The 16,219-nt window shown below is 40.2% G+C and overlaps 1 protein-coding gene across 1 annotated transcript in view; it reads left to right on the forward strand.

Annotated features, from left to right (window-relative positions):
- Positions 1-16,219, forward strand: part of LOC104942018 (inactive carboxypeptidase-like protein X2) — a 35,335-nt gene that overhangs the window by 16,845 nt on the left and 2,271 nt on the right. The window contains exons 5-11 of the mRNA XM_010767207.1: positions 499-622; positions 819-1,015; positions 1,772-1,951; positions 2,743-3,040; positions 3,335-3,474; positions 3,927-4,026; positions 5,568-5,574. Of these exons, the coding sequence (XP_010765509.1) occupies positions 499-622; positions 819-1,015; positions 1,772-1,951; positions 2,743-3,040; positions 3,335-3,474; positions 3,927-4,026; positions 5,568-5,574 (1,046 nt within the window). The remainder of the gene's footprint in view (positions 1-498; positions 623-818; positions 1,016-1,771; positions 1,952-2,742; positions 3,041-3,334; positions 3,475-3,926; positions 4,027-5,567; positions 5,575-16,219) is intronic.

A 16,219-nucleotide genomic window follows, 5' to 3' on the forward strand; every position in this document is an offset into this window, starting at 1 on the left:
GATTTTTGACTCTGCACACCGTTTACATACATAAAAACCTTCATAACACGCAAGAGGACAGGTAATAACCGGAAAAGCATGACATGGGACCTTTAAGTTTACATTTTTGCACTTTAAAGCGTAATATTCATCACTACATAAGCAGCAGCCCGAAAAAAAAAAATCTGAAATATTATTACTCAGAGTTTGATTGACAGGAACAGAAGGGCCCACCAACTGTGGTGCAATTAAGCCCGCCCTTTCTCACTTAATTGACTTGTTTGAACCTTTCTCCTTGTCTCTTACGGATGCTAGCAGAAAACAAAAAGGCTTTTGTGTCAGAATTATTTGGGTAATATTAATTTACTCATGATTGTCCATAAGTAAGGTGCCTGTTTAAAAGGATTAGCAGCTAAATGTTCTTCAAGCCCATGAAAATGAATGAAATATTCCTTGCTTGATGTCCATTAGTTAATGCAAACACTTGATTGCTGATGCTTCATTATTTTCCTCCCACAGCTCATGAAGGTCGTCAATGAAATGTGCCCTAATATCACCCGGATCTATAACATTGGAAAGAGCCACAGTGGCCTCAAGCTGTACGCCATAGAGATTTCTGACAACCCAGGAGAGCATGAAGTTGGTGAGTATAGTGTGCTTTAATTAGGCAGGACTTGATTTAATATAAAATACTAACAACATCAGAAACATCACAATGCGTTCCTCGGACTGTTTTCCTCAATGTCGTGTACGTGCCGTTGCAGTGATTGCATATTTAATCTCCTTCTTTCTCCATCCCCTCCCCCAAATCGCTCCTCTCGTTTGAACCTGTTGACCAGGTGAACCAGAGTTTCGTTACACTGCAGGTTCCCATGGCAACGAGGTGCTGGGACGTGAGCTGCTCCTCCTTCTGATGCAGTTCATGTGTCTGGAGTATCTGTCCGGCAACCAGCGCATACGTCATCTGGTGGAGGAGACCAGAATCCATCTGCTGCCATCCGTCAACCCCGATGGGTACGAGAAAGCCTTTGAAGTGGTAGGTCTGCAGGGCGGCCATTAGTGACCTCATATTAGGGAACAGCACCATATCTGTTGGCAAGTCTTCTCCCGATTAGAGCACATGTGGTGCGTGCTGGAAAACTGGTTTAAATGATCTGGTGGAAGATATGAACTGCCCTGATGACAAATATGTTGAGTGCCTGTGATGCATTAATATAAAAAAAAATGTGTTAGTCTGGTTTTAAATGATCTGCAGGACTACTAGATAAAAGGGCCAATATTTATGAACAAGTAAAGATCAAAAGCAAGCCAGACACTGTTTGGTTGCTTTATAGTCAATGGCTTCATGTCATTCAGTGATTTGTAGATGCACTCTACGAACCGTAACACATTCTCCTTCAAAAGTAAATGTTGTGTTGGCTTGAATTTTTATTTGCGCCATACAAAAAGACACCAGACAGGCCAGGTTTTTTGTATTTCAACTTATAAAACCTCACCAGAAATAAAAAAATATTTGCCTTAAGTCCTACTTAGGACATGAGGTTGTGGTATACTTTAGCCTATTGTGACCGAAATGAGTACCGGTATTACAATAACAAAACAAAAAAAGAAGGGTTAACTTGTTAAGTTCTTTGAACGCTTACTCTGGCAAACCATTATTTCCTCTTGTTTTTAAGTTGTACAAACAGGAGAGACATCATTTATACCAGACTTCTAATTATAATAACCAGATGTTTGGCTTGGTTCAGTTCTTCTTAAATTTACATTTTCCTCACATTTTTCTTTTGCCCAGGGTTCAGAGCTCAGCGGGTGGTCTCTGGGTCGATGGAGCAGTGATGGAATAGACATTCACCATAACTTCCCAGATCTCAACTCCATACTGTGGGAAGCCGAGGTTAAGAAGTGGATCCCTCGCAAAATGTTCAACCACCATGTGCCCATCCCAGAGTGGTACCTGTCCAAAAACGCATCAGTGAGTCTGATAGTTATATTCTATTTTAAACGTATTCAATGTGTATATTTCAGCAACATTATGGGAATACAATAAGAGTATGGCTTATGGAAATGCCACATTTTTGCCCAAATCTGCAGGCTTCATCATCTGAGAGATGTCTAGCATGACCTTGTTTTGTGTCATATGTGTTATAAAAATATAACTCAAGTGCTTAATCTTTAATAATGTAATTGCCATTTAGTTTTTAGTGCTTTTTACTTACTTATGTCCTTATCCTGTACTCCTAACTTCTAAAAAAGGTTATAAAGCATCCTCACGAGAATACCACCGCTGTCTATTTAGGGAGAAGCGGATGCATTTGTGACGAAGAGGCGGTGAGCTGAAATAGACCCGACGATCTATTAAAAGCTCATCCTCACTTGTGTTTTGACGTTAGCGAGAGCCGCGAGTGAGTCACACAAAGCCTCCAGAATAGCTGCTGCAGCTGCAGAGCTGGGATCCCCATCTGTGCTCAGGAAGCTGTGAAAACTCACCGCGCTCGTTTCACCAGCGCTTTGAGATAGAAGGGCCACTTTAATTATGAGTCCAAAGAGCAGTGGCATTCCCTTAGATCAATACAAGCCATTGGATGCAGGCTGGTTGCCTCTTAAAAAAATATGGTTGACTTTTCAGAATAAATCTTAGTGAAATTAGTCTACAGCGTGTGAACAGCAATTTCTTTCAGTGTGAGGGAGTTCATTTGGCAATCACAATACTGACATGATTGCTGGAATTATATTATCCTCCCCTCTCTTGTGTCCCTGATGTAGGTTGCCGTGGAGACAAGGGCTCTGATCGCATGGATGGAGAAGTTGCCCTTTGTGCTTGGAGGCAACATCCAGGGAGGGGAGCTGGTGGTGACCTTCCCTTACGACAAAACTCGCTCCCTGGGGGTGGGCAGGGAGCAGACCCCCACCCCAGATGACCACAGCTTCCGCTGGCTGGCCTTCTCCTACGCCTCCACCCACCGCCTCATGACGGCAGCCAACCAAAGGGTTTGCCACACAGAGGATTTTGCCAAGGAGGACGGCACCATCAACGGAGCGTTGTGGCACACCGCGGCTGGCAGTTAGTGTCCCTAGCTGTCGGGGTCTTTTTCTCTGATCCTTACTTTATGTTATTCAGGTTTTCTGTGCTCAGCTCTGATCCTTTGAGCTGTAGCTTTGTTTAGCACACATCTGCATATTCAGAACAGAGCTGTTTTTAACTGGAAGCATCATGTAAGAATTCAAAGGCAGACAAACAAAGGAAACATTTTAAATTAATTTCACTCTTAATTAAAACAACTTTTATCCAATAACCACACACATGTTGGCCTTAGTTTTGTCTGCGTGGCCTACAGATGTTTCTCTTTCTTGGCAGGTATGAATGACTTCAGCTATTTGCACACAAACTGCTTTGAGTTATCGATGTATGTGGGTTGTGACAAATTCCCTCATGAGAGCGAGCTGCCTGAGGAATGGGAGAACAATCGAGAGTCTCTTCTTGTCTTCATGGAGCAGGTACAGAGGCAAAGCAGCCCCCGCAACTCACACAAACACAAGAAAAGCAACACAAACATACGCTTTTTTAATAATTTTGAGTTATTCTAGGGGAATGATAGCGCTTTCAGTTATTCTTCTCAGTACAATTTTTCGAAAAAGGTTCTGTATAAATACTCTACAAGCTAACTTCGTACTTTCAGCCACTTTGAGAAGACAAGCAGGCCTGTTACGTTTTATTCTCTCAGAGGATCGGGCCCATGTTGGGACTTTAATTTAAATATTGAAACAAGATGTGGAATAAATGTTTTAAACACGCTATGTTCTATAAATTGAACATCATCCATTATACACCATACACATCACCACTGCATGTTACATTCATCATTTAAAAATATGAAGTAGATTGTGATGGGGTAAACTTGGGAGCAGAATTTACACATGGTTGCATGAGTCGTGCTTTTCATGTGCAGGTGCATCGTGGGATCAAAGGCGTGGTGAGGGATCTGCAAGGTCGCGGAATAGCAAATGCCACCATCTCTGTGGAGGGCATCAGCCACGATATTCGCACAGGTATCACATTTCACCTAATTCAGTAGGATTCAAGCATATAACGATTCATTTTTCGTTATATGCTTGAATCCTAACCAAAAACAATATCTGTTTTGTGGATATTTCTTTTCCTTCATCTCTAAAATGTGTAAGCTTAGAGTTTGCAGCAGAGGCTCGTCACTTTATTCCTCAGGAGTGAGTCACTCTGATATTGCGTTATATTCCAGGTAAACATAGTATAAAGAGCACAAACAAAAGCAGCTGGAGCCGGTTAAAGCCTAACTCACGTCTCAGTCATAGCTCGTGTTGCCGTGGCCTCCTGCTCTGAATTTTACTATTGATTATGAGTCCTCAAGGCAATCTCTGCTGATGCCTAAAAAATGCAGCATCCAGAGCCAAAGTAGTTCTGTACTTAGAGCGTGAAATCGAATGGCCACAATGACATTAGCCTTTATTATTCCTGGAACTCAAAACAAGCCACTGTTTCCTCTTTAAAAAAAAAACTCAGTTTCAAACAAAAATATATCTCTTCAGCTGCTTTGAATGTTCTTTGGGATCCTCAAAAAGAGACATTTGCAAAGCAGTTGTTCTCCCATCTGGATGAATCAATTGTATTGAACAGACTGCCTGGATGCTGATATCTGAAAGATGTTTTGCCAGGCTGAGATATTCATTAGCTCATTAGCATTTCATATAGAAGCAATTAGATTCCCTTATGCCATGTGAATGTAAGCAATGTGAGCGCAGATGTTCTCTTGTAACTATTTGAATGGGCAGCAGAGACAGACCTGCCGCCATATTTCATCTTTCTCAATGTCTGTTCAGACATGTTAGCGTGTTCGTATGACCTGAAGGAAGTGACACTGTCGTAGTTGAGAGTGTGTATAAGGCTGAAAATACAAGCGAGCCCATGTTCCCATGTCACATATAGACAGTGTTCAGCAGAGAGAGAAAACCAGAATATCCAACATTACAAAGCAGAGCTTGTTGGTATTGTCCATGAAGCTTTATCCAAGTTAGATCCTAGGAAACCGTCTGGCCCGGACAACGTAGAACCTTTCTTTTTAAAGATAGCTGCAGATTTTATTGCTCCATCTCTCACTTCTCTTTTTAACCTCTCCCTCAGCACAAATACAATTCCAAAAGTATGGAAGTCTGCTTATGTCTTGCCTTTACTGAAAGGAGGGGAGGCAACTATTTTAAATAACTATAGGCCAATCTCTAAATTGTCAGTTCTGGCTAAGGTGCTCGAACGACTTGTGAGTGAACAAGTAAAGGAGTTTTTATGTATAAATGATATCCTGTCTAAACATCAGTCAGGCTTCAGAAAGAAACATAGCACCATCACTGCAACAATGAAAGTGGTAAATGACATTACTAGTATTTTAGATAATAAGCAGAGTTGTGCAGCTCTGTTTATTGACCTTTCCAAAGCGTTTGACACCGTTGATCATCGATCTTAAAGCAGAGGCTACCCAGTATTGGCATATCCAGCCATGCAGTGGGGTGGTTTGTGAACTACCTCTCTGAAAGGTCCCAATGTGTTCACTTTGATGGGCTGTCTTCTGAGTGGTTAAACATTGCTAATGGTGTTCCTCAAGGGTTTTAGGTCCACTTTTATTCTCCATATATATCAACAGTTTAGGTGAAAATGTGGATGAAGCTACTTTACATTTTTATGCGGATGATACCGTGATGTACTGTGCAGGTCCCTCCATTAAGGAGGCTGGTGTTAAATTACAGGCTGTTTTTAACATTATTCAGACTCAGCTCTCTGAACTAAAGCTTCTTTTAAATGTGGATAAAACCAAGGTAATGCTCTTTTCAAAAGCTAAAAAGACACCAGAGCCTGTTTTAGATATTGTAACTACGCAAGGAATAAAACTTGAAGTGGTTACCTGTTACAAATACCTTGGTATCTGGCTTGATGACTGTCTCTCTTTTAAACTGCATGTCAATAACCTGCTAAAAAAACTGAGGGTTAGGCTAGGTTTCTTCTACAGGAACAAGTCCTGTTTCTCACTTGAGGCCAGGAAAAGGCTCTGTGACCTTTTTACCTGTGCTGGACTATGGTGATCTGTTTTATATGAATGCACCGGCCAATTACCTGATCAAGCTAGATGCCGCCTATCACAGTGCACTGAGATTTGTGACAAACTGTAAAGCATTAACCCATCATTGTACCCTGTATGCAAGGGCTGGTTTGCTTTCACTAACTGTACGGCGGCTCAATCACTGGTATCTTTTTATTTACAAAGCAATGTTAGGGAAACTTCCATCCTACATCTGCTCCCTGATCTCACGGCGAATTGAAAATGGCTACTGCCTGAGATCGAATGCTGTGGTTGTATTAAATGTGCCAACTGCTAGGACTGTCTTAGGGAATACAGCTTTTAGATGCGTAGCTCCGCTAACTTGGAACAGTCTGCAAAAGGAATGGAAGTTGAGCAGTTTGGTTCCATTACATGTTTTTAAAGCAAGGTTAGATGCTATCCAAGCGGAAACTGTTGGTATCTGTAAATGCTACTAGCTATACAAACTGTAGTCAATGTAAATATGCCATATGATGTCCTCTTTGTTTTTCTGTCATGTTGGTATTCATGTTGGAACCTACTTGCAGCAGGTCACCATTGAAAAAGAGGTCAATGATCTCAATGGGTTTTAACCTGAATAAATAAAGGTTTTGAATTGAATTGAATACTGCACTGTAACTGTACTTTTTTGCACTAAGGAATACTTGTACTAATGTCAATTCATGTTCTGTAGATTGTGTTTTTTTTTTATATATTTGTTTTACCTAGTACTTATTACGACGATTACTTAGTTTGATACCCCGTTTATCTAGGCCCTTTGTGTATCTTGTTATATGTATATGTGTCACGCTGTGGGATTGCGAGAAACGGTATTTCAAATGTTCTGTATAACACATGTAGAATTCTTGACAATAAAGCTGACTTTGACTTTGACTATACTGATGGTAAAGATTACGGCAAGGAGTACTTGGGGTTTTCCCTTTCCTGTAGTGTGTTCTATACTGTAGGTTTTAGTGCATGTAAACGGTCTGCAAAGGCTAAAATCCTTGTGTTCCCTCCAGTAGGGGAACAAAAGAGGACACAAAATTAGCAGAATAGGGCCCCTTTAAGATATTCAATTCAATGTGTTTTATGACCTAGTATTGATAAAGCATTATATTATTACACATTTCTATATATAAATATTTGGGATATATTGTTATGTTCTTATACCTGGGCTGGGAAAAACACATATACTCTTTTAAATATGTACTTTATGGATAATTTCAGAAGCTCAACAGAAGCTCAAATTCAACACTACATTTACCAGCCTTAGAGATTATGTTAACGCACATAGAAACTTCAAAAATAACCAGATACAAAAGTGGTTTTAGAGCTGCACATGCACCGCTCGGATCTAATTCCTCTACGCTTTTAGTATCAGTCAATATACTTTAATAGATCACACTCATGCAGTCGTGTATTGCCTCTTGGAAAACACTTATCTTGGCGTCAGAGAGTCTCTTGTTAAGATGGAGAGACTGATGCGCGCACACACACACACACACACACACACACACACACACACACACACACACACACACACACACACACACACACACACACACACACACATACATCACAGGATGAATTTCTCAGGCGAGAGGACGACAGCAATCCACATATAGGTCATACGATCACAGAGATGACCCTGTACAGAGAGTACGAAATACGAGTTTTTCGGGAGAAATAACAAGAGTATGACGGACGACGACGTCGTGGAGAGAAGAGTGGAGACAGCTTTGGTCTCGGGTCAAACGAGACTAGCCAAATCGACCGGTCGAGACAACACTGAACCAGTTGGTGAACTCTACGGGGCGGGGAATCACGATATACGGATCGCGATCGTTGACACAAGTGTCTACTACAGTGAACAAGCGCCTTCATTTGTTTCTTCAGTTTACCTCGCTCAAAGTACGTGTTCCCCGCTTTATCAACGAAAAACAAAAATAACGTTAGTATCGCGGCTAATGTAAAACAATTGTACTCATTTGTACGTACTCTAATAAAACAGTATGCCACCCTCTAACAAGTGATTAGAACAAAACGATGATATTGTAAGTAGTTCTATGACGTTTATGTTGCTCATAATGAGACGTATGTACGACAAGTCATTTTCGAAATATATTTTCATCAACAATAACTACAAGGGTCACAATGACTAACGTAGAACCGATTTTACTTATATTATAACTAGGAATAAAGAGTGTGCACAGCAGGTTACGCACTTTACGGATATAATGTTTACACTATGCTGTCTTTGCGTGCGTACATTTTGACTCTACTAATACGGTAGGTCCTGGAACGAGCCCAGCGTCGACTTTGTTGACGTCTCGAGATATAATCACAGGCACGTTGTAGGAGTCTTCTACACAACTATCCGGAGTACGGGGAATGAAGACGTGCACACACAACACCGATGCACTATCGCAATCGTCAGTCGTACTATCACACACAAAAGACAGACTTATCGAATCGGGAAGCTCGAGGGTATTTACGAGAGGACCGTGGCCAGTGCAGAACCGCTTACTCACTAACATGATCGAGTCGGTGTACGTCTCACACACGTGACGACCGTCGTACGACTATTACCACCCAATCTATATACCTGACTAAAATTATGAGAGAAAATCTTGTTATCTGGTTAGTAAGAACGTTGATGAATAAATATTTAGTATGAAAAAAGATATAACATCCAGAATACAATAGTGGTCTCCACCCTTCATCACCTCATGGTTTATGAACAATGAAACAAGACAATAGTCATGAAATGGAGGCGATGAACACAACGGCAGTGAGAATCACAGCGGGACAGAGGGTCGGCACCACGCAGTGAGAAATCACGGGGCACAGAGGGACGACACACGCGAGGTGTGAAATCACGGGGGACGCAGAGGGTCGACACACGCAGTGTGAAATCACAAAAGGGGACCAGAAGGGTCGACACACGCAGTGAGGAAGATCACAGGGGACCCCAGGAGGGTCGACAAACGGAATGAGGAATCACAGGGACGCAGAGGGTCGACACACGGCAGTGAGGAAATCACAGGGGCCCAGGGGTCGACACACGCAGTTGAGGAAATCAAAAGGGGACCCAGAGGGTCGACACACGCAGTGAGAGATCACAGTGGGAACAGAGGGTCGACACAGCAGTAGACATCACAGGGACAGAGGGTCGACACACGGCAGTGAGAAATCACAGGGACCAGGAGGTAGACACACGCAGTGAGAAATCACAGGGGACAGAGGGTCGACACACGCAGTGAGGAAATCACAGGGGACCAGAGGGTCGACACACGCAGTGAGAAATCACAGGGGCACCAGAGGCAAAACCCAAACTCGAAGAACGTCGTAAACGTAAACGTCACAAACCAAAGACGTTCAAGATCATTTGCGACGCATACAAAGAGTTCTACGACTTACAAGAGATTTACGGACGGTACACAACAGTTCCAACGACTTCTTACAAGAAAGTACACAAAACCTGTAAACCCAAAAATATAGACGGTAGGAAAGACTTCGACGGCGTGCAAACGAGGACTACCTTCCCGACACCCGGCAACAACCGGTGGGATAGCCGGTTGCATCGCAAAGAAACAAAAATCCCAATAACTCCTTAACACTCCTTTCTTCTAATCGATTTAGTCAGATCATCTCTATAGAGTATTGAAGTTTACGTCTAGTCCTCGCGACTTCTAAGAAGACCAGTTACACACCTTTCACAAAATATATGACATAATATACACATGGACAGCTGGGAGGCATCTGTGTCGGACCAAACTTTTTCGCTGATGGAAAAGTAAGCAGGTAAATTTTCTGTTGTTGGTAAACGGGAGACTTTATTTTAGTTCCGGTCACTAAAGAAAGTTGTAATTTGTTTATTAAAGATCATCTGATCAAAACTCAAATTTATAACGCCGGTCAAAGCACTTTTCATTGGCGGTACGTTTTCGAGACCAGCACAACAAGGACTTATATCGTACTTCCGAACAGACTCTCTCCTCTCTCACAAAACCTGCTCGTCGGAAACTAACATATTTATTTTATAGCGAGCCGAGCAGGACTGGACTCTCTCCGAATTCCAGACTGCGCGGACACACACCACACACACACACAACACACACGACACACNTTTCCCAAAAAGAAAAAAAGGAATTTTCTTTTTTCATTTTTCTTTTTCTTCACTCACACATCTGCGACCCACTCGAAACGGGTCCGCGACCCACCAGTTGAGAACCACTGGTCTAAATGCCTAATACAATGACATTTCACTGAGGCAAACCCAATTATCTGTACCTCTTAAGCCCCACAGACCCTTCGGCGGGTCCGAAACCACAACATCTGCAAGCAACAGTGTCTGAGGTAGGGATGGGTATCGTTAAGGTTTTAACGGTACTACTACTTTTATCGATACCGCTTATCGGTCCGGTCTTTTAACGGTACTCTTATCGGTTCTTTTGGAGAAAAAAATAAGGTAAACTAACTAAACAAATTGTGAACAAAACTAACATTGCCTTTTATTTAAATTAAATACATAATATTTCACATCAAAAGAAACAACAATGTTTTAACAAATCATATTAAATAATCTGATGACAGAATAGTTGAAACTTTAACAAAATAAATAACTCAGTTACCTCTAGTCATTAACCCATGTTTGTATTGAGTTAATTCTGTGTGTTGCTGCTAGCATACATAATAACTGACGTGGAAAAGTTACTCGTGGATGGGGCTACAGAGCTACTAGAAAGACAGTCGAACCCGGTGCATTTGTCCGTCTGAATGTGGTGCACTTTGCTAAATGTTTCGACAAATTGCTCGTGTTACCGCCCTTACATGCTAAACTCTTATTGCACTTTTGGTCACGAGCATTGTCCACATCGAGACGCTTAACATTTAACCACACCTCAGAGCGCGTTCTCTCCGCCATCTCCTCTGTGTGTGTGTTGCTGCATGTAGCAGCTGCGTGTGTGTAAACTGCCCCGCCCCCTCGCACACAGACGGGAGAGAGAGAGATCTCTTGTCTGGATTGGAAAGATCGAAATTTCAAAAAATAACCGCATTTTTCAGTCTTTTTGTATATTAGAAACGGAGTTGGCGACACTAAAACTGCAATATAATGTTTGTGTAGCAATAATTGACATATTTTTTACATGTCTCCAGTACCGATAAAAAGACGATAACGTTGGAGCTTAACGGTACCACGGTCTTTAATAATTCAGCCCCGGGGCCCGTTTAATACCGGGGCTCGGTACCCATCCCTAGTCTGAGGGGTTTTTAAGATTTAATAAACTATGCATTTTTCATATCCATGTAACGGGAAGAAACTCAGCTAACTGATGATTTTTTTTGTTTGTTGCAAAAACACAAGGCTAACGCTGAGCCTCTGAATTAGCCCTGAGCGAAAAAATGCTAACGCCATTAGCACAGAACTCACGGTATAACACCCTTATTACTTATCGTAACTGCACATCCAACATATCGATTAGTATCATGAGAATACACAGAATCGATAGGTATCTATATCATCACTCCATGATCAGAACTCGCAACATTAGAAACAAAAACAGATCAAAAGTTGTCTTCAATGGCATTAAAACGATAAAAACGCGACTGAAGGTTAATCCATAGGTTGATCCAATGTGTCTGTGTCACTTTGAAATGATTTCTGATAATCCATCAGCAATAAACCTACTTTTAAGTTTTCAGATTTCAGAGCGTAAAATAGGTTTCGCTTTTGGCAAACTGCGTGCGCATAGCCCCCACTTCTCAATGGTAACGTTGGTGTGTATGTTTGAAATTCCTCTTCGATTCTATTGGCTCTAACGGTTCAAAACAGATGTTAATCATCAAAATCGACCAATGGGTTCCAGAGAAACGGCAAAAACGCCCATTTCGACCCAAATGACCNCAAACGCTGCTGAAGGTGAATCCATAGGTTAATCCAATGTGTCTGTGTCACTTTGAAATGATTTCTGATAATCCATCAGCAATAAACCTACTTTTAAGTTTTCAGATTTCGGAGCGTAAAATAGGTTTCGCTTTTGTATGTTTGAAATTCCTCTTCGATTCTATTGGCTCTAACGGTTCAAAACAGATGTTAATCATCAAAATCGACCAATGGGTTCCAGAGAAACGGNCCAGATGTCAGAGCGAGAGATAGGTTCACTCTGATGCAAACCAGCATGCGCAAAGCCCCCACCTTTTTTTTTACCATGTGTGTGTGTGGGAAATTCCCCTTTCGATTCTATTGGTTATAAAGAGATTTCATTCGTCAAAATCGACCAGAGATATAGAAAATCCACCCAAATGAACCCAGAAAGGTTTTTTTGCTAAAATCTCTCTAAAAAGGTCAAATGTCACTTGTTTTGCATCAATCTTGATACAGGGTACTTATTATATGTTGTACTTTGGATTCCTAAGGCTTTTAGTCTACTAACCCATCATCCAAGGGTAGTTTTCACTATAAAAAATAATATTTGGACGGACACTATAATTTACAGTTTTTTACTATGTTCAATCTGAATTTTCTTTAAAATAAAAAACATCTATATTGATTCTGACTTTTCTACATCCAACTCACAGGTTTATCATTACTTTGAGAAACAAGAAGTGTAGTTATGGTCATTTGTTCTGGAAATGTCATTTTCGAGCCTGAGACCTGAAAAACAGGCTTGGGGCTTAACAGGTTTGAAGGTATTTTTCTAAATAACGATGAGGAATTTGCTTCTAATTTTAACCACTGTAAGGAATGGCCGTGACTGTCATTATGTACATACTTATTAACTTATGTAACACAGTTATGTAAACTATTACGAAAAGCTTTAATTACCTGCACTTTTTTGTCCTCTAAAAGGAAGTTTGTGGACTCAGTGACCTGTTGTTTTTTTATACACTTTGCTTTTGGGAAGTTATTAAATAAAGACCATGTTGGCACAAATGGAAATTGCTCATCTGCATGTGTGTGGATTTAATTCATGGTAGGCACCCATCAAATGATCCGCTTAATGCATTTCAGAAGGGTTGGTTACGCTTTATTTAATGGTTCCACAATTTGAAAGAAATTAATTTAAAATGTAGGGAAAAAGTTTAATGAAAAAAACTGTAATTTGCAAAGAATTACAGTCAAAACAGTGTTAAATGTGTGTGTTGTGCCTTTATTTTTTAGAAATATGTAAAATAATAGAGGTAAAAAAAGTTCAGAGTAATGTTTCCGAACACAATAAAAGAGAAAATGTACTGCTAGTGATAAATAAATAAATCTCTGATTAAGAAAAGTAGTAGTACAGTGGTTTAGTAAAGAAGTACATTTTGAAAGGTAACAATGTTAAACATATGAACATTATAATTTACAAAAATATTGTATAACATTTAAATTGAACAAAGAGGGTAGAAATATAATTTAAAAAATGAAATATAATGTATTCAAGCCAACACTTGTACATGAATAGTAATAGGTCTGGAGCCTTTGTGCAAAATAACCATGTTATTAAAAAGTTATAGCATTTGCAGTAGAGAGTAATTATCAAAATGAAATCTGATTCAACAGCCACTTCTGCTTGATTGAACATCCCTAATGGAAAATAAATGTAATTTCATCCCAAGGTATAATCACTGTTAAGTTCAAGCATCCCCTCATTCGATTTCTGCAGTAGTGAGACTGTATCTTGGGAGTTTTTGAGGTGGAAAGGCTCTAATTATCAGAGCTCTGTCGGGGCTTTTACGGATCACTGGCCTATTCCGACAACAACACCAGCCTTCCTTTTCTCTGGACAGTACGCAATTATAGGAAGACATCAACCTATTATGTTCTCCTAGAAAGGTTATTGAACACACACCTGTAACCACGTCACATCTCCGGAGAGTGTAGGACATATCCCAGAGTGTAAATGTTACTTTTGACAGCTCTATACCAAAATCAGTGACTTTTAATGTACAAATGTATATGTAAGTTAAACAGATGATGGGGTGTCACATAAAAAAGGGTTTAATGCATATCAAACATTTAAGAGTTCATATTTTGTCAGGCTAATCTTCACTGACTCATTAGCTGCCCAATAGCTAATATTAATCTCTATATGTATCTTAATCCCATCAATTAGTATCTGTTATATAATGTCAATTTCTGGATTTTCTTTTTGATATTCCGTCTCTCATTAGTAAAATAAAACCACCATTACAATTATAGACTGTTGATTTCTTAGTTAGTGGGTAAACTTACAAAATCGGCAAGGGATCAAATACTTATTTCCTCACCTGTACAGTTTATGCAATGGAAGATAATCACATAAATGGTCAAGTTAAATCGCTGTAATAAAGTAAAAGGAGTGGGAGTTCCCAGGAAAGCAATGGGGATCAGCATCTCTGTTTGGCCTGAAGTCTCCACTCTTTACATGCTGCATAAATGTTGACTTGAATTCCAGGTGGGCGAGGAGAACCGCAGATTCAAATCAAAAACAGAGCCAGGTCAACTGTCTCTAGAAAGCTGCAGAGCTAAAAGGGGAAGCACAATAGATACCAAAAACTAGGAGACTGCTGTTTATTTCCTGTGACAAATAGAGCTTACTTAACCTATTTTGATACATCACATCATTATATTTACCTACCTTCATCACGTCAATTAATTTATTTTATTTTCAAACCTAACCATGATCTTTGCATTGTTCCCTCTCTTAGACTTTGGACACTTTTTAATATAACTAGTGACATCTCTAATTTCTCTGTGGTGCAGAGAAGAGATCTGTTCAACAATGGCTAAATTATCATATGTGAGAGGTTTTCCAATTCAAAAAGTGTCCGAAACAGAAAGTTAGAAAACCCAAATACACCAGATTATACTTTAAGGACTCCTTTTTGATGAGTTAATAACTATTCATTCACCAAAAAAACAGGAATGACCATTACAAAAAGAGTGATGGTCATTTATAATCTTCTTGTAAGACCAATTGAGTTCCCATATGGACAGCAGACAATCCCAGGGGAGTGAAGGTGGGTGTGGATGGTGGTGGGGGGGAGGGGTTGTACAGTGTGCAGGGTGTGCAATGTAGCCGCTGTGGCCTGCAGCTGTGATAACGTGCAGATGTGTGGGAAGACCCAGGCACCAGCTGACCTCTCCAGAAGTTGAAAGGCCAATGCTTCTTCAGAAGTCAGTCCAGCCTTTGAAGTGTTAAGAGTGCCGGCCTGGATATCACAGGAGCGAGTGGCCATGCAGCGTTGGTAAACCGGCTCTTAACCTCTCAGCCCCCCACCCCTGCTCGGGAGCCTCTCACACAGATTAGACTCTCTGCTGGCTTCATGGATATCAAAAACGACAACCAGACCAGCAAAAAAGAGGGATGGTGATTGAACATTTAGTTAATTATTGATTCATTTTCCAAGTCTGGACACGTAATACTTTGTTAAGTTTTGCACAATTGGAATAGTATGCTTATTCTCTTCAATATCTGCCTGCTATGTGGATCTCAAAGTCAAAGTCAACTTTATTGTCAATCTTTCAGTTTGTGTGTACAGACAGAGAGATCGAAATATTGTTTCCCACGATCCCAAATACAAAAACATATATATATAAAAATATGGATGCAAATATGTATATACCTATATATACATAATCAAAGACAAATGTATACCTATGCACACATTAAGACCTAAATAACAGCACAACAATCAAAATATACAAAAATAACAGTCACTTCAATATCTGTTTGTTTGATAAAACAGATACTCATTTAGTGGGAATGCTGATACAGCATTCCAACAATCTGTTATGCTACGCACGAAATTCTTTATTCCGCTTTTTTTTTTTTGCACCTCTTCTTCTCCCACATTCCACATCGCAGAAACTCCGTTCAAACATCAAAACGTTCAGCTCGGTCGGGAATCGATGGCTATTACTTTTATCATTCATAACTTTTATAATTCTAGAGATACATCCCATAATTCATCACATTTTTAACATGGAAGTCAATGGAGAAACTCTTCAGACTTGAAAAATCTTCATGCGACTTCAACTGCTAACTGTTCCTTCTTCAACTACCAACTGCTCCTTCATACTTTCACTCAGAAACCTCATTCCAACTTTAAAATGTCACACATCTTTCTGACATTATTTGTGTAACACAACTTTTAAATCTGATTTGTACTTT

The sequence above is a fragment of the Notothenia coriiceps genome, unplaced genomic scaffold (assembly GCF_000735185.1).
Source record: "Notothenia coriiceps isolate Sejong01 unplaced genomic scaffold, NC01 NC01_scaffold00004100, whole genome shotgun sequence".
Taxonomy (NCBI): Eukaryota; Metazoa; Chordata; class Actinopteri; order Perciformes; family Nototheniidae; genus Notothenia; species Notothenia coriiceps.